This window comes from Nansenia antarctica (genome assembly GCF_963989245.1).
Source record: "Nansenia antarctica genome assembly, chromosome: 5".
In the NCBI taxonomy this organism is placed as follows: Eukaryota; Metazoa; Chordata; class Actinopteri; order Argentiniformes; family Microstomatidae; genus Nansenia; species Nansenia antarctica.
Window position 1 is genome coordinate 10301264 of NC_137690.1, and position 18691 is coordinate 10319954.

Sequence of the window (18691 nt, forward strand, 5' to 3'; positions counted from 1 at the left end):
TGAGGGTGTTTCTTTTTTTGGGGTTCAGAAACCCCCCGCCGCCTCCATGTAAAAATCCGAGGCCTTCGCTTTCGGTGTCATGTAAAGTCGGTTTTAATTAAACTGGCTCGCCGGGCGCCATTGTTCGGTCAAGCCTATCAAGCGATCCATCACCGAGCCTGACAGGCACACCACTGGTAAGGAGCTGACAGGGATAGGGTTTCTGTAATTATGATGGCACTCTATTGTCTGTAAACGGCTCCTCTCCTTCAGTGAATGAACTCGCTTCGTCTGAGCGGGGTGGCTGAGTATCCGCCAGCGACTATAAATCTACCTAAGACTCGGTGAAGTGGAACATGACTTCATAAAAGTAGCAATACAGCTTAATAGCATTACGGGACGTGTCATGGACCTGACAGCCCTTGTGTGGGGAGTGGAAGAGGGAGAAGACAGAGATATCATCGTTGCCACTGACACTGACATTCATAGGACTGCCGGGGCATGTTAAATAATGCATATCTGGGCAGGTTTGTCATGCTGTAGATGTAAAGTGGTGGAGTAATGAAGGCAGATGTGTTTGTGTGTGTGTGTGTGTGTGCGTGTGCGTGCGCGTGCGACGGGATTCACTGTAATCAAGGTGGAGATCAAGGCGGAGAGTTTGGGGCCAGTGGAGGCGCATTTATGAGTCACTCCTCACTCTCCTCACTCTCCCAGAGCAATCACAACTGCATGCGTTCACCACAGCCGTCTCAGAGCAGACAGAACCAGGCCGGGGTAAAGCACCGCATCATAAATAGACAACCCCCTCTGCTGTGTCCTTCAAACATGGCCTCCTCAAAGACTGTGAAATGAGGGAAGATAGCCTATAACTGTGCCTGCCTTGCTGCTTCAATGCTCTGCTGGAGTAGAACGGAACCAAAGTGTCTGCAAATGTCTTTTTCTTCCTTTGGGAAACTTTTCACTGAATGGTACATGGACTTGGAGCTGCTGTTGGCAATCATCTGCCTGCTGTGGTGAAGCTAGCCTTCCAGGACGAGATGGTAAATATGGCAGCGTTTGTGCAGCGGCCGGGGGTTTGATGTGGTCCCGAGGCACCATTTTCTTGTGGTGGAAATGGGAAGTAGCAGATCTGCAGGGCCTCAGAGATAAGTGAGGCCATCATGAAGATGAATGAAGCGTTTAAAAGCCTTGTGGATCCCCGCACATCTTGCAAAAAGGGCTTGATATAGGCCGGGGACGGAGGGGGATCCACCCAGACCTTGTGCCCCCCATTCATGCACTACTAGGCTGAACAGATGAGGTGTCGCTGTCCTCTGATTGGACAGTCTTTCGCCACCTCTAGACCCTCTTCCCCTCTATCTGTCAACATGTGACCGTTCCGCCCGTGTCACATGGCAAGGCCCTTTCTTGTGGTCTGATCACAGGCCGTGATGGGAAACAGAGCCACACCACCGCATGAAAGACGCAGCGGAAAAAAAAAGCCCTGTAAAATACATGCAGATTCTACAAATAGAAAAGTCCGGGAAAGGGAGGAGGAGGACTCGCCCCGACCAAGTCGTCTCGCGCTCACAGGATATACCACACAACCCCAGAAACAAGAGCAGTCTTTAAAAAAGCAGAAAGAAGGAGGATAATTCACAGAGAGCTAATCGCCCTGTTATTATATTTGTCGGGATTTGCGGGCTAATTACTTCCATATTGCGACTTCAAATACGCTTGTTGTGCTGAGAGAGGGGTGGGGGGGGGGGGGGGGGGAGAGAAAGAGAGAGAGAGAGAGAGAGAGAGAGAGAGAGAGAGAGAGCAGGAGAGAGAGAGAGAGCAGGAGAGAGAGAGAGAGAGAGAGAGAGAGAGAGAGAGAGAGAGAGAGCGGGCCGGGGCCTGTGGTCATGTGATCTCTTCTCGAACAAAAACAAACAAGCACACAAACAAAGGGGTCGCTCTGAAGAGCAGTGCCAGGTCACGCTACAGCACTTATTTGTTGTGTTTGCTACAAGGGAAGAAACACAGAGTTAATTACATATGGCTGTCGCTGAATAGTGCTGGGTTGATTTAAACAGTGTCCTTCCTTACATCTTTATGATGTACTATCAGCAAACAGTACGCTTTAGAGGATGTACCGTATGCACAACCTCCACTGTAGTACAGTGTGCCATTTATCCTGGGCGTGCATGTCAAAAATGATGTTGTAGACTTGTAGCTAGCAGGACAGCAGCAGTGGCAAATACTGTTGCTGTAAACACTATTTCAAACACACATTTGTACTGGTTTGAAGTCATGTCTGAGACTTGAGTCTCATGTCTGAGACTCCATATGCAGAGTAATAACAGTGCTACGACACGCAACTTCATATAATGTGTGTCCAAAATAAGCCTCAAACGGTTAATCTATAAATCTAACCTCTGCCTGCATCTGTAGCTAAACCGCTGTCCTGGTAGCCATTACTGTTGTGGTGCTCATTAATGCCATGGTAACCAGCAGTGGCAGGGCCAGGGCCAGGCCAGCTGTGGGCTAGAGAGCTCCGTTGTGAGGGAGACCCAGCTGGGTCTGACTGGAGTCTGCTTCCCTTCTCCCCACAGCATCCATTTGCACATCAAACCACAGACTTCAGAGGTCCTAGGCGAGCAATGATCAGAGAACCGCAGGGCAGACGGAGCAGGGAAAAAAAGGAAAAAAAAGTATGCATTTTTACAGATTTATTTTACAGTGTTGCGCTGTTAGATCTTACTGAGGTGTGGTAACTGATTTCTCATGAGGTGTTTAGTTTAGGCTACATGTGGAGAATCAGTGATATAGCCTTTCAGCTATGCAGTATGTGACACGCTGTACATGTCTTTCTCAAGCACCCTTACAAGGGTCAATGAAAGTGCAAATGTTTAGTGAAGTGAAGGCCGCTCATACAGCAATGAGAGATGCCCCTCACCAGCCCAATGTCTTCCTCCTTTCCAACGACTCTTCCCCTTTTAATGCCATTGTCATTCTGGAAATGGCCCAAATAAGAGAGTAATAAAACCGTTGGAAGCCCTTTTAGCCCCAAAATAGCCTCACTCTCCTACCCCCAAACCCCAAGCCCTCCCTCTCCCACCCCCCACCCCCACCCCCACCCCCATATCCCACCCCATGCCACGTTAGCCACAGGTCCAGGGGAGAGCTTGCCAAGGGGGGGCCAATACCACCTATAAAACACGGCTCTTCTAATCTGCCCCCTATTATTTAGTTCTACTCACCCGGTAATGGAAAGAGACTAATGTAGCCCTTTTGGCCAGAACCCGTGGTAGGCTACAGGCGTTGCCAAAAAATCCCCCTTTTGAAGTTTCACATCGAAAAGAAATGGCATGAAAAAAGTTGCCTCAAGCTGCTACTTCAATTAAAGTGTTAGGTCTTGATTGATGTTGTATGATCTATCACAGAATATATCAAAGGGAGTAAAACATCTACCTTCATCATCACTCCCATAAGGGTTGGAATGATATTTGACAAAACACAGCGCAGATGGACAGACGGGGGAGTCCATCTTCAAATGGGCAGAGATGAAGGAGCAGGATCAATTTGATTATAATTCTTTTGGCAGAAGATATTGTACCGAAAGACAGAGTTAAGACACTTAACAAGACCGAGAGAACATTCTGAGGCAGAGCGACTTGAGAGGAAGACCATGACATGTGTCAGCACAGCAGAGAACGCACCAAACCTGACATGGGGGGGGACGGGTGTCGCCTTCAATTACCTCCCCGTAGAACTTCCTTTCCGTTTCCTCTAAAGTCACTCTAGCCATCTGCCATAGAGCAGCGCATTTTTAGAACACTGATTAAAAACATCTTCACCTCTGGCGCAGGCCTCCCTGTCTCCTTCTGTTATCTGTATCTCACCCACACACGTCTATGATTAATCTGCCATGTCCCGGGCCTCTCACCAGACTAAGTAGACAGGGTCAGGGTTAAACAAATAGAAGGGGAGATCTCCCGCATACTCAGGACATGCGGGTAAACTTGACTCTAAACCAACTCTGACGTCGGAGTAAACAAGTGGATACAGCCCAGGAGAGAGGACAGAGGAGGGGGGGGGAGGAGGAGGGAGAGTTGGGCTTGGAGAAGTTGCTTGGTGCGTTCCAAGGTACACAATTAGGGTGCAATTAGGGACAGATCCATCCAAAATCATAAAACTAACCATAAATTAGGAGAGGGAGCAGGAGGAGAGAGGGAGATAAAAGAGTCAAGAAGAGAGATTTGGGAAAGATAATGAGAGAGAGAGAGAAAGAGAGAGAGAGAAAGAGGCGAGAAAAAGAGATATAAAGAGGTTGTCAAATGAAAACCACTGGAGAAAGGGAGTGAAACACAGAGAGTATGAGAAAAAAAAGGAGGGAGGGAATACTGAGACAGAGAATACTTTACGACCTCTTGTTGTTCTTCCTAGACTCTAATGTTCTCCATGTTGTGCGTTGCGCCAGTGAAGTAACACTTGGTTTACTTTACATTTCCCCATTGTTATGAAGGGCCCACAAAGCCAAGGCTCATAAAATTTACAGCAAACAAAGAGATAGCGCCTACTCCGGGCCTGAGCTCAGAGCTCCAGAATCCCATTCCAGAGGAGCTCTGTAGCGCAGCTGCGCGCTGGGCCCCTTTACGCCAGCACAACAAACAAGCAATGCAGCAGGGCTTTGAGAAGAAGAAAAAAACACGCCTGGCTAATGTGTGTCTTCTGGTGGGAAGCAGCACACAACCATATGGGTTCTCTCGTGCTATCGGGGCCTTTGATAACTGCTGGATCTACAGCCTGGGCTATGAGACATGACGGCTCACTGTTGCTAATGGGTGTTCAACCACTGCATGGCGGTGTTTGTAACCCCGCTCGATTCTTTTTTTTCCCAAAGGGCCATGGGAGAAAGATGGTCCCTACATCAACTAACACTTGAGATCTCAGATAAACAGATGCAGTGACAATACACGCATCAATCTGGATCTAACCCACAGCATTCTTGCGCTCTCTCTCTCTCTCTCTCTCTCTCTCTCTCTCTCTCTCTCTCTTTCTCTGTCTCTCTCTCTCTTTCTCTCTCTGTCTATCTCTCTCTCTCTCTGTCTCTCTCTCTCTCTTTCTCTCTCTGTCTCTCTCTCTCTCTCTCTCTCTCTCTCTCTTTCTCTCTCTGTCTCTCTCTGTCTCTCTCTCTCTCTCTCTCTTTCTCTCTCTGTCTCTCTCTCTGTCTCTCGCTCTCTCTTTCTCTCTCTGTCTCTCTCTCTATCTCTCTCTCTCCCGCACTCTCTCTCCCTCCTCCTCTTTCCTTCCCCTCTCCTGACGTACGGTACTTACTGTAAGGGGGGCAATTTTGAATGAAAGGGGGCAATTTTAATCAGCAGTGTGGTGGCGGCGGCGGCAGTGTTTTAAGATGCATCCGATGTGGAGGACAGGGGGACGGGAGGCACACACACACACACACACACACACAGACTCCTTTGTTTCCTCATGTAGAGCCTGTGTCATTGTGCCTGTGTGTCATTCATTCATTCATTCATTCTCACCCACTCCTCACTGAAATGTACTGTAATTTCCCATGCAGCGGATGTCAGCCCACTAGCCGTCGCTGTATGTGTGTGTGTGTGTGTGTGTGTGTGTGTGTGCACGCGTGCGTGCGTGCGTGTGCAAGCGTGCATGCCCGCGTTTGTGTTTCTCAGTTATTTTAATCTTGGCTGACCATCATCGCCCCATCGTTCGAAGCCAGGAGGAACATTATATTAACTGTAAGCCTCAACAGCAAAACAGCCTCTCATATCCTTGGATTTTAGTTCTACTGCTGAAAGCCTAAAAGTCACCAACGTGTATTACTGTGACCTCTTCTGTGAACTTCTCCCTTACAGTCAATCAGAGGAGGTTACCACACACTTGAATGTACCTCCAGTGCAGGGGAAGTCTGGTGGAGGTAGAATCAGAAATCAGAGGACAGGCTCATTGTAATACATCCCAAACTCCTCCAAATGATAAAGCCCAACCTCTGGCCAGCATACCACGAACCAAAGCCTCACCGCCAGATCAAAGCTTCAGCCCCCAATCGTTAACACACCTCACAGAGAGGTGAACCGTGGAGGGAGGAGGGGCTTGTTGCTAAACACACCTGTTTTCGATCGTCCTGTTTGTGCTCAGGTTGCCTGGCATGTAAGGAATGTTAATTATATGTGGTTTGGGGTAAGTCGGGGCTGTTACAGGGCATGTGTGTGCAGCAGCTATTAGGCTCTGTGAAGACTAGGGGCCCAGGCTGATTACAGGGACAGGGAAGATGGGGCCTGACTGGGAGAAATTAAGGCCCTGTGCAGAGGTGAACTGGACGACCTGCCATGCTAGAACAAAGCCAGTGCAAGCACTTATATCAGGGGTGTCAAACTCGTTTTGGTCGCGGAGCGCATTGAACCAAATGCAACCGCACGCAGGCTGGGAAAAGGAATACATTTGTGAGGAAAACTAAACGAATGTCCACTGTCCACTGCTGTGCCTACACTCAACTGGCTCATTTCCACAGAGCTCAGTATTAAAGTGTTACCGTAGCCTAGTCAATCTCAGTGGGCATCTGAAGACTGGAACAAAAAAAAAGAAAGAAAAATGAATTAAACAATATACTTAGTCCATTACAAGCAATAAGATGAAGTTATAGATAAACTATATTTTTTTCATGCTCTGCAATCAGCGGAGGGGGGGGGGGGGGTGGTACGGATTAAAAATTGAAATGAAAGACATTACGAAGCATTGCTTTCTGATATTACTTAAAATTAATATATTCAAATTAGATTCCCATTTCAAAGCTGATCTATCCTTAAAAAATAAAAGGATTTTTCGCAAATAACCCGTGGGCCTGATTGGCCCATCTGAAGGGCTGGTTCCTTATCTTTGATACCAACTAACTTAAAATAGGCTATATATCCTAGAATATCCTATTTTTAAAAAGAAGACAGTTTGAATATCAAAGAGGAGGAAGAGAGGAAGCTCCTCCAGAGACACCAGCCTGGCATTATGGGTCATAATGATCGGAATATTCTCTACAGCTGGTCGCCACCATCAAAGAAATATCACATCAGTGTGTGAGTTGTGTAGCCAATGGGATGCTCCGGGGCCCCTTTTGAGGAGTGGCATGAAGTGGTTACTGGAAAGTAGACTTCATTTCATTTTATGTCTGGAAGAGGTGCAATCTGTGCAATCAAACAACATCAAAGCTGCCTCCCCCGCGGATATTTTGGTAATCAGTTGAGTGATAGGGCTGTGTGTCGTGTTTGTTTAGAGTTATATTGTTTACAAACAATGGAGGAAAACAAGCTTATATGTTGGGTTCTGAACTAAGCTCACGAGGCGTTTATAAATGATATCCTTCAAGAATCAAAGTCTATATATCATTCATCTAAAAGTAAGGAAAATGGATGTACCAATTACAGATTGCCGCTTTAAGGCATGTTTTTTGATTAAGCGTAACTGGAGCAGACAAACATTGGATTTCATTCACCCTTTGGGCAGCAGAGAGCATTACACAGACAGACGGAGAGGGAGAGAGGTGGGGGGGGGGGGGAGAAAGTGAGAGAGAAAGAGAAATTAGTGCACTGCAGACAACAGCACTTCAGAAACGGTGATAATTCCAGAGGCTTCTATGTCCAAGTTCTAGAAGTTCTCACTTTTCGTCAGGAAGAAAGGACAACAGAGAGCCCATGTGTGGGACACAAACAAGCCCCATCTGCATCCAATGACTCCCAGCCTGTTTGGAAGGGAGTGGCAAGGAAATCTGAAAAGCTCCTGCATGTTTGTTTTGTCTATCTTTGTAAACTACAGATGGAAGTATTGGCCAAGTCCCTCCGCATTCCTTGGCCTCGTCAGATTTCGTACACATCTAATCCAATTTCATCGCAGAGAATCAGCCTTTTTGCTACGGTTTAGAGCGAGCACAGATTTTACCTTTATCTCTAAATGCCCACTTATCTGATGCGGCCCTTTGAAATGTTTCCTTTTTTTGGGGAGGAAGACATCACAATAAAACACATTCATCTGTACTTCTGGACACCGACATCTCCTCCAAGTTTTCCCCCGACTTCCACGTCTTGATTGTCTGTAATCCGTTTAATGCGTGCCCATTTTTAATCTGTCTGATTGCCCGGGCCGGTGCTTTGAGCGGTGCTTTTATCACTGTATGGAAATCACAAAAGATCAACCGATAATTCGCAACAAAACACACACAAGGATACAATAACAACAACACACAAAAGACCTCAGTCAGCTACACAAGGAATCAAAACGACCAGCATTTAGCCCCCTTTTTTTTTCCCTTAACCAGCCAAGTCTCCAGTTCCTGGTTTGACTCTGAAAGTGATCCTCTTTTCACTGTGGTTAGTGCGGGCTATGGGAAGTGCTGTGTGCTGAGAACCAGATGGCTCTGGTCAAAGGGAGAGGGCATCCCACTGACGCTCCTGGGAAGGCGATCCATTACCGGGGATCTATTGAGGGCCGGTGGATCCGGTTTCATGGCATCGGCCGTGTGTGACCGCCCCGGTCGGGAGCTCTCTCTCTGCGCTCTCTGCCGTTTGCCTGGTGCCACGTAGGCGGCTGGGAGACCCGGGCCGTTTGTTTTCACCTCTGGGAGCTGTATTCACCTCCAACACAGGACAGACAACTACATCAGGGCCTCTCGTCAGCTTGGGTTTCATGACCATTGAGTTTCAGGACCTTTTTCAAAAGGCTTCATGTTGCAAGTGGGATATCACCGGCTCAACGGCTTGAAGGACAACGCTTGTTCCCAAACATTCGGTCCTGGGACCGGGACGTTCCTGAGTGTTTTTTCTGAGGTGTTAATTATGTCAATTGTTGCCGAAGAAGAATTCACACAAAGCTTTGATTCGGTAGATATGCAGACAATAATGCATTTCCATTCAAATAATGTAAAAAAAAACAAACAAACGCTTGATAGCAGTACCGATCCCCCCCACCTTCCAATCCCCTCCCTTCCGCACGATCTAACTCCCTTGTTCATTTTGTTTGTCCAGTCCACTTAGCTATGGCCACTTTGTCCACCTCCCTGTCCTGTCCACTTACCCATGTCCACTTCTCTGTCCTGTCCACTTTAATCACCCTGTGGGTGTTTCCTGCCGAGAGGAAAGGCGACAATTTGCTTCTTCGGCCACAAAATGCAGCTGGACCTATACCAAGGCCAGGGCCTCTGCAGTTAAATTACTCTCCATTTATTTAAGGAGCCTGCCATTCCTTCACAGAGCCGGGAGCACAGACCTCAGTGGCCTCGGACCAAACACAACCGGAATATAAAAAGAAAGAGTTCACAGGACAGGTCATGTCCAACACAGTAGCAATTCAATATGCCTCACTTTATGTTATTGGTTATGGTTCTCAGAACTGGAACTGCATGTAACACCACAAAAATACATGTTTGCTTTGAAACGTGGTCTGGAGATTTTTCTGAAAAATCCTCCCAATGACAGGCATGGTGATGGAACGTGTTACATTTTGTTTAAGACAACGGGTCGTTTTACTGTAACGATTCAGCTTCAAAAAAGTTCTGAATGATGTTCTAAAAAAGGGGAAGTTTATTGTATTTACACACCAAGCAAGCGAAACATGACTTAGACTTAGAAACATGACATGTTTTAGACATATCTAACCAAAGTCTCTAAAAGCTCTAAAGCACTGCTTTAGAATAGCAATGCCACAGCTCCTCATATCAATGTGCCCATAGCTGACAAGAGCGCATTTGATTTCAAGTCATTATATGAATCTCAAAGCTCAAGTCAAAACTCATTATTTTGTGTAATTTTGTACACGACTGTGCATCTGGCGTCTTCCTTCAGGGCCTCTACTCTACATACTTTAAAATTCCATTCCGATGGAAATTAAATTGCATTCTGATATTGAAAACAATGGTTTGTGTAGAGTTGATAGAATTCTGAGAAAATAGAGGGCTCTATATAGGATTCCATTACTGTTCTTGAAGTATTTGAATATGCCCTATCTCCTGAGTAGGCTCTCTCTGATGGACCGCAGAGGAAGGTGGACTGGTAGCACTGAGGGAGAATGTCACTTGCGAATGACTGGAGTGGGTCTCCATGCATATGAAAATGTCAAGGTATACAGTGCACTGCTCATGCATAATGACATTCAAGGATGGAGAATGGGTGGAGAGAGAGAGAGAGAGAGAGAGAGAGAGAGAGAGAGAGAGAGAGAGAGAGAGAGAAAGAGACAGACAGACACACAACCAGACGAGAGAGAACGAGAGAGAGAGAAGCAGAGAGGTAGAGCTGGAAAGAATTGGAAAGAGAAGAGATAATTAAAGTCGAGAGCGTAGCATAGGGCAATAACAAAACAACAAGATGGAAACGGACCGAACAGCATCACACAAAAAAACGAGACGTTTTCCGAGCACATTCGCAGAAAACAACCCTGATTTGATCTTGACCTTGGAACACAAAACACCTCACCAAACGTCTCATCATCTGACTGCTGCCTGCCAGATAGAGAACGCCAACCCCTCTCCGCTCCATCTTAAAGATTGTTTATCTCCTTCAGTTCACGTTTGGCAGTCATTCACTAGCCATCCACGCACGGAGCACCACGCACACAGCAGCCCAGTGTTGAAGCAAGCAGCTGCTTGACAGCTTAATTCTACGTTGTCTAGTGGAGCTGCCTGCCTGCCTTGACAGATCAGGACCGGACTGACACACTGACTGAACCTGACACCACCTTGTTTGGGGGCCTCTTCTCACAACACGCTTTACATAGCTATCCCATCTGTCATGTCCCATCACCTCAAGGAGACAGAGGCGCTGCTCACTTTGTTGGCACCTCTGTGTTTCCCTACCTAGGACCCAGGACCCAGTACCGAGGACAACAGGACCCAAGACCCAGCACATAAGACCCAGGACCTCAGGATCCAGGACCCCAGAACCTAAGACCCAGGACCCTGGACCCCTGAACTCCAGGACCCAAGGACCCAAGGACCCCAGGACCCATGAACTCCAGGACCCCAAGGACCCAAGGACCCCAGGACCCATGAACTCCAGGACCCAAGGACCCAAGGACCCCAGGACACCAGGACCCCTGAACTCCAGGACCCCACGACACCAGGATGCAGGATCCAGGGCAGGGCAGGGCTGGCTGCTTTGCATCCTGGGTAGCTCTGCCACAGCAGCCAGGTGGTGATTTGCACAAGGTGTCGGCGGGAAGGAGAGAGGGATAGAGCAAGAGATGGAAATCAGGTAGGAAAGAGAGAGGGGGGGAGGGAGGGAGAAAGAGAAAGAGAGAGAAGGAGAATGAGAGCAAGGGAGCTCCTGATCACACACATCTAATCCTTTGAAATCCTCTGAGGAACATGACAGGTCCAAAAACAATCCCAGCATCTCAGTAATAACATGTAATAACCGTGATTGTGTGTATAATAGCGGGGTCCGTCCGACCATCTTTGCGGCCTGAGGGTTAGGTACAGCACAGGGCGTTGCCCGTACCGTGACCTCTCCAGGGCACCACCCAGAGGTCAGCAGGAAGTAGCTGGCCGGCAGCCGGACACAAAGCCACATGACACAGACCAAAGTTTTCTTTTTCCTCTGTTTCCTTATTCCAGCCAAATTCAGCTCATTTTTCAGCCAAGTCGATATGAGTATTCTTCGTAACGTGGGAGGGCGTCGCATGTCAGGGCTTGCTGAGCACTAGGAGTGCAAGAAAAGGGGGAATACTCTGTCTCCCTCTCTCTCAACCTTTTCCTGTCTGCATTTCAGCCTCTCTTTCGTTGTGTATCATTATTTTCCTCCTCTCCTATCTGCTGTCTCTCTCTCACTCTGTGTCTCCAAACAGAAACTCTGCATCTCCAGTAAACAGCATTGTTAGAGTAAGACCTAAAAGTAGACCTAAGTGCCAATTCACTAGAGCAGAACAATAGCAAATAGCATATCATAGCTTAGCATAACATACCACACTTAAACCACAAACGCCTGGGCCCACCCTGGCACTGTTGGGTGCCAGGGGTGAGTGAGCGCCTGGGCCCGTATGGGTGTTAGTTGGGTTGTTGTGTTGTGTTTTCTTGTTGAAGTTAACATCCTCTGGCATTCCATTAAAGATTTATGAGTGCACCATATGGCTTGGGGGCATGAGGCTGATTATGCGTGAGAGGAGGAGAGGGTCTGGGTGGGTTTCAGTGTTCTCAAGTTTAGTCTCTCAAATGGAGACACTGAACCTGGTGTGACCTGTTGGATTTCAAACACAGACTGGTGCACACAAACGCAGATATAGACAGTGATACACACACACACACACACACACAGACACACACAGACACACACACACACACACACACACACACACACAGACACACACACACACAAACACACACACACACAAACACACAGACACACACAGACACAAACACACTCACATACACACAAACACGCACATGCACATGACACACACATACAAGAGAGTGATACACACACACACACACACACAAACAAACACACACACACACGTAGCGTCAACAGTAGTTTTCCCTGAATAGTGTCTGGTGCACAGAAGCCTGTCTGGGGTGAGGTTTCCATCTTACGGCCGGAAAAAAGGGACCACAGAGGCCACATCTGAGCCCCAGACCCCCCCCCCCCCCACACACACACACACACACACATCCACTCCCTGTGCTGAGAGACAGGGGTTACACACATTCCAGAAGCTCTTACGTTTCCGAAAACCCCTACGTCGGTCTCATCACCATCCCTGTCTCCATCTCCCTGCCAACACATACTCCCATTTCACCCAGGACGGTCTGTCATTATCCTCACAGAGACAATCAAGGCTCCAGCCCCTAGCCCCAAATCCCCATCCCACTCAAGACAGGAACACAAAGACCCTTCTGTCTCGGGGTGCAAGGGGGTGACATAACCCAGTCATAACCGCCGGTACTTGAGCTACAGTTACGAGAAGAGAGGGGGCTTAACCAGAGACAGACCCAGGCCAGGGTGTGTGTGAGGGGCTGAGCTGAGCTGAGGCGACACCTGGGCCAGAGAGAGAGAGAGAGAGAGAGAGAGAGAGAGAGGGAGAGATGGGGTCAGGGGGAGAGGATGTGGGACCCCCAGGGCTTGACGCTGCGTGACCCCTTTTAAAACCCGAGCAGGAACGGTTTATGAAGTCACCAGATGGCTTAGGCAAAAAGCCGTCACATCTGATCTGCCGCGTCACACTCACACACGCACGCCCACACACACATCGTACAGCCTATTCTGACAGCTCACTGCTAGAGCCTGACCAATTCTCCACGGCATCCATGAGAAATGCTCATCGGAAAAATAATCTGATTCTTTATCAGGAATTGATACTAATTATTTCGACACACCACTTTCTAGACACCACAGAACTTAACAGCCCAAACAACTTCACAGCTGTAAGCGAAAAACCCAGCGAAAAACCCAGATAAGAACGTACGATCTAAGAAACAGTTGGGACAGAGCTACCGTACTGTGCAGTCGTTTGTCTATTCCAAACTGTGCACTGACCACCTTGCCTCCCGTTCCCCTTCGGAGGCCAGTCTCCTGTCTGGTCTGGTTGTGTGAGACGTGCTTGACAGGGTGCATCGCTGTGCTCCACTGGTCCGGGAGCAGAACCAGAGCAGGTTGCCAGATACACCAGCCCTCAGTGAGTGTAGCACACTGAGATGAGTCAGTCTGGACTGCCGGGGGAATCCATCACTACACACTTACTCACTCGCTCACTCACTCGCTCACTCAATCCTCTCCTCTCCTCTCCTCTCCTCTCCTCTCCTCTCCTCTCCTCTCCACTCCTCTCCTCTCCCACTGCAGTGGTTCAGAGGGACGATACAATGGAAAGAGAGAGAGAGAGAGAGAGAGAGAGAGAGAGAGAGAGAGAGAGAGAGAGACAGTGAGAGACAGAGAGAGAGATATAGAGAGTGAGAGAGAGAGAGATTTACAGACAGACAGAGAGAGAGAGTGACAGACAGACTGAAAGAGAGAGAGAGAGAGAGAGAGAGAGAGAGAGAGAGAGTGTGACAGACAGAGTGAGAGAGAGACAGTAACAGAGAGAGAGAGAGCATGATGGCTAGCGGCTGTCTCTGGGTATCCATGTATAGGCATACACAGCCTTAATAAAAGGATGTGTGCCAGCACACACACACACGCACACACACACACACACACGCACACGCACACACGCACACGCACACACGCGCACACACACACACACGCACACACACACACACACACACACACACACACACACAAACACTCTTTTTAACACCAGGGACAGCGACGGAAACAAGTCACAGACTTTATCGCTCTATCCCTGACAATTACAAGCAGGATCATTGCTTGGCCTATGTATTTGTATTTTTGTCAATAAATCAAATCAAATCAAAAATCACACACACACACACACACACACACACACACACACACACACACACACACTCACACTCCAAGCCCTCGTATTTTATACTGTATTAATTATTTAAGTAAGGTTAAGACAGGAAATATTGCATTGCTAGTTAAGATAAAACTCCATAACATGTCACATTAGCTCAGCCTTGCAAGTTATGTCATGCATGTCTACTTCAATAGACTTGGCAAGCCTGCAGAAATAAAGGAAACATCTACAGCACTGCACTTTTCACTTCAACCTTTCAAAACTGAGTTAAATGAGCCCGGTTATCAGCATCGTGTTTTAATCAGGCTTTCCTGAGAGCTGTCTTTTTGATCAAATATTCCAAATGCAACATTCCAACTCGCAAAATGTCACGGCATGCCCTTTATCAAGCCAAGGCTTGAAAACCAATCCTCAGCTTTTTTTTACCAACCTAATTGGAAGAGACTCCTTTGATACGCACGAGAAATCATACCACAGTTGTATGCTGCTTGTTGATGTTTCTTATAACTGCTTACAGTTGGGTCAGTTGGACTCCAACCCTCAACAAAGAAAGTCTGCCGCCCCCCCCCCCCCACACCCCAGTCACCAATAATGGAAATGCTCTGGTAATGTCAAGTAAAAGTAAACCTCTGGACGTACATTTTTGGCATTCAGCAGACCTGACGCCTTATTCCAAAGCGACTTACAACAAATACATTTGACTAAAGTGAATCATCTGATTCTACAGCAACGACGATGCATGTGTTTATATTCAGTTCCCCCTTTATGCATTCTGCCACAACCCAAAGAGGATGGAGGATGGTGCGTGTATTGAAGTCAGTGTGACTGAAGGTAGGTCTCATATCCAAAGCAACGCTCTGGGCCAAAAAAGCAACCATCTACAAACATTAAGGCCGTCACAAATCCCCTAAACAGGCACGACAGCAATGGAATAATTCACAGCAGATTACCGGCTTGCTCACAGGCCCTGACATCCCGGCTTTCAGCGCAACTCAATTACACCTAATACGTGACAGGTTTGACATGAAACGACTACCATTTATGTGTACGTTGTGTCAAGTGCCTACGCAGCTGCCAAACGGAAGAACAACGCTGGGCCCTTGTTTAGAGAGAAGAAGGGCACGTGGTGGGATTCCAAAGCAGTCCCTTTATGAAGCACTCTCAACCACTCAGCTCCTGCAAAGCACTGTGGAGAGGAGAGATGATGGGGTGGGAGTCTATCTTAGTTCCACTCAAACACCCCCAACGTGTTAAGCCAGTGATGACGTTCAGTATTGTACAGCGGAACACGACCTCATCTGCAGTAGAAAAGATAGTCAGTCTCACCATGTGTCCAACTCACATCCGTACTTGGCTGGCCATCTCTCTGACACGTGTGTGTGTGTGTGTGTGTGTGTGTGTGTGTGTGTGTGTGTGTGTGTGTGTGTGTGTGTGTGTGTGTGTGTACTACAGTATACAGTATGTTTGTTGGAGTAATGGCATGGGGTGACCAGCTGTAGTAGGTTTAGCCAATTTGGCCTTGTTTCTTATCTTGAAAAGCCAATAATGGCCTGAACCTCATAGTTTGTGAGCAGTTACAATCAATCTACATGAAGAGATTGATGGAAACCTGTCTCCTATCTTTCTACTTGATCTTAAATGTATTGCGGCAAGCCGTCCAAAACAGAGAACAACAGAACATCATCACTATAAACGGTCTGTGACCAACATAGCCTACTACAAAGAATGTTTGGAATAGATAGACCAGATGCAAAGGATATATAAAACATTATTATAGATATGCTATAGTTATACACTGTGCTGGACACTGCTTAAAAGGGGGGAATACCATAGCTTTAAATACATTGTTAATACATAGGTACACATGGGAGTACTTACGCACAAGCCCAGATGCTGGAACCTCTAATTTGAATCAAAGGGTATAATTAAGAAACAAAAAATTAAAAAGGAAAGCATGAGGATTTGCTGTTTCATCATGAAACACAACACAAATTACAGCACGAGAAGTCTGGTTAATGTGGTCATCATTATTAAATATTCCAATTAAACAAATTCCTTCTTCCCTGAGGAGGGATTGATTTGAAACGAATCTAGGCATCCGTCTGTATCATTTGAGAAGCGAGTTTCCCATCGCAGTGTGATCCAGTGTGTTTTTATGCTGATGATAAATTGAAGATGACATGACAGATGTCGTGAGTCTGTGACTATGAAGAAGTCTTCAACTTTTAAGGGGAAATGAAGTCATTGTATCGCATGTAGCCAACTAAGCTCATTCATAAGTTGCCTAATAAAATACTCACTGTAACAACATTGAAATGTGAGGAGCGGGACTTTTGCTCACTGTCAACCTATTCGCAATGAGACATTGTGTAACCTCTGAGGGACACTGTAGTCAGTTAGGTTTACATACTAACTAGGCATGTCGTGAGCTTAGAACTATAAGGTTCTATCTCCGTTTTGGGCAGTTCAGAGATATTGAGCGTCAAAGTTGTTACATTCCATTATGTTTTATGAGATGGAACCTTTGTATTTTATGAATTACTAACTCAAAAATTTCAACATTTAAAAAATAACACCACACAGGCATTAATAAACACCTAATGTATCAGATTATGTAAAAAAAACTCAATTGTGATAAAAATGGAGATAGAACCTTATAATTCTAACGTCACGCACTGTCAACCTATTCGCAATGAGACATTGTGTAACCTCTGAGGGATACTGTAGTCAGTTAGGTATACATACTAACTAGGTATGTGACAACATAATGTCAGCCTAATGTAAAACAAATAAAACACATCAAATCACCAAAAGGCTGCATCATTTGAATGCATTACCAGCAATAAACACCAGCCTAAATGATAGAAGAAAAGAAAAGTTTCTCTGACTGAATGAAGTCAAACATCAGCCACACGCTGAATTAGCTCTGCGGCAATATCCAAAAACATGACAATAATATGAATGACAGGTCCCAGAGAGAGAAGGCTATGCAAATGAATACGCGTGCATCGGAAAAACTACATCAAATGTTTGTCAATAATCGCCTTACATCAAAAGTGTGATGAAATGGGATTACAAAACAATCGCCTTTTAGATTTTGACTGATAATCGTATACGTGTGCCATTTATTCTCCATACTCAAAGAAAGTACGCAACGCAATAACTTAATAACTAAAAAGGCATTTATGAATTATGAGTTAGGCTTAGATGATATACGCCAGCAGAAGAAACAACGGCAAAAAAAAAAACTTATTTTTGAACAACTTACCCGTCTCAAACTGTTTATAAGCTGTCGAAGATAGAAGAAACCCGGCTAGAAGAAGAAGGGCTGTGGTTATTGTCAAAGAATCCATCGCTCCGGTCGGGATAGCGGGACTTGGATAAGGAGAGTGTGAACTGCCTCGCAGGTGAACTGTTTAGAACGCGACCTCCTCACGGACTGATGCAGAGACTCTGTGTGTGGAGGTGGCTTCTCCAAGCAGCCCGCGTCCAAAGCCTCTGAACTCTCCAAGGCAGGTCTACACACACACAGACACACGAGAGATAGTAGAAAGCAAGGGATCCTATTTCGAATCATGTGACAGGAAATCGGGGCAATAGATTCAACCTGCAGCGTGCGTAGGGCATGCAGAGAGAGAGAGAGAGAGAGAGAGAGAGAGAGAGAGAGAGAGAGAGAGAGAGAGAGAGAGAGAGAGAGAGAGAGAGAGAGAGTGTGTGTGTGTGTGTGTGTGTGTGTGTGTGTGTGTGTGTGTGTGTGTGTGTGTGTGTGTGTGTGTGTGTGCGTGTGTGTGTGTGTGTGTGTGTGGGCGTGTGCGTGTGTGTGTGTGTGTGTGTGTGTGTGTGTGTGTGTGTGTGTGTGTGTGTGTGTGTGTTGATGTGTGTGTGTGGGTGTGTGTGTGCGTGTGTGTGTGTGTGTGTGTGTGTGTGTGTGTGTGTGTGTACTGTGTGTGTGTGCCCGCGCTGTCTGGTAATACTTTATTGAGGTCTGCTTATAAACTGCTTATTATATCTATCAACTACTAGTGGTAATGCAACATGATATCGCAGACAGACAGAGAGAGAGAGACAGAGAGAGAGAGAGAGAGAGAGAGAGAGAGAGAGAGAGAGAGACACTCAGAGACACTCACCCTCACTCTCCACTTTTAAATCCCAACTCTACCTATCCCAAACCTACCTGTTCTCCCATGCATACAACCTTCCATACCTTTAACTATCTCCCCTAACCTTGCCACCCCCCCCCCCCCCTCCCCTGGACATTGCTGTGTTAATTGTTCCCTACGCCTGTTCATTAATACTGTGTTCTATGTGCTCATGCTAACTGTTGCTTGATGTT

The 18691-nt window shown here is 46.7% G+C and overlaps 1 protein-coding gene across 1 annotated transcript in view; it reads right to left on the reverse strand.

Moving 5' to 3' along the window:
* Nucleotides 1–17711, reverse strand: part of kremen1 (kringle containing transmembrane protein 1) — a gene marked incomplete at both ends in the record, with an annotated part of 45803 nt that extends 28092 nt beyond the window's left edge. Inside the window, one exon of the mRNA XM_080532412.1 lies at nt 17627–17711. Within this exon, the coding sequence (XP_080388538.1) occupies nt 17627–17711 (85 nt within the window). The remainder of the gene's footprint in view (nt 1–17626) is intronic.
* Nucleotides 17712–18691: the final 980 nt, after the last annotated feature.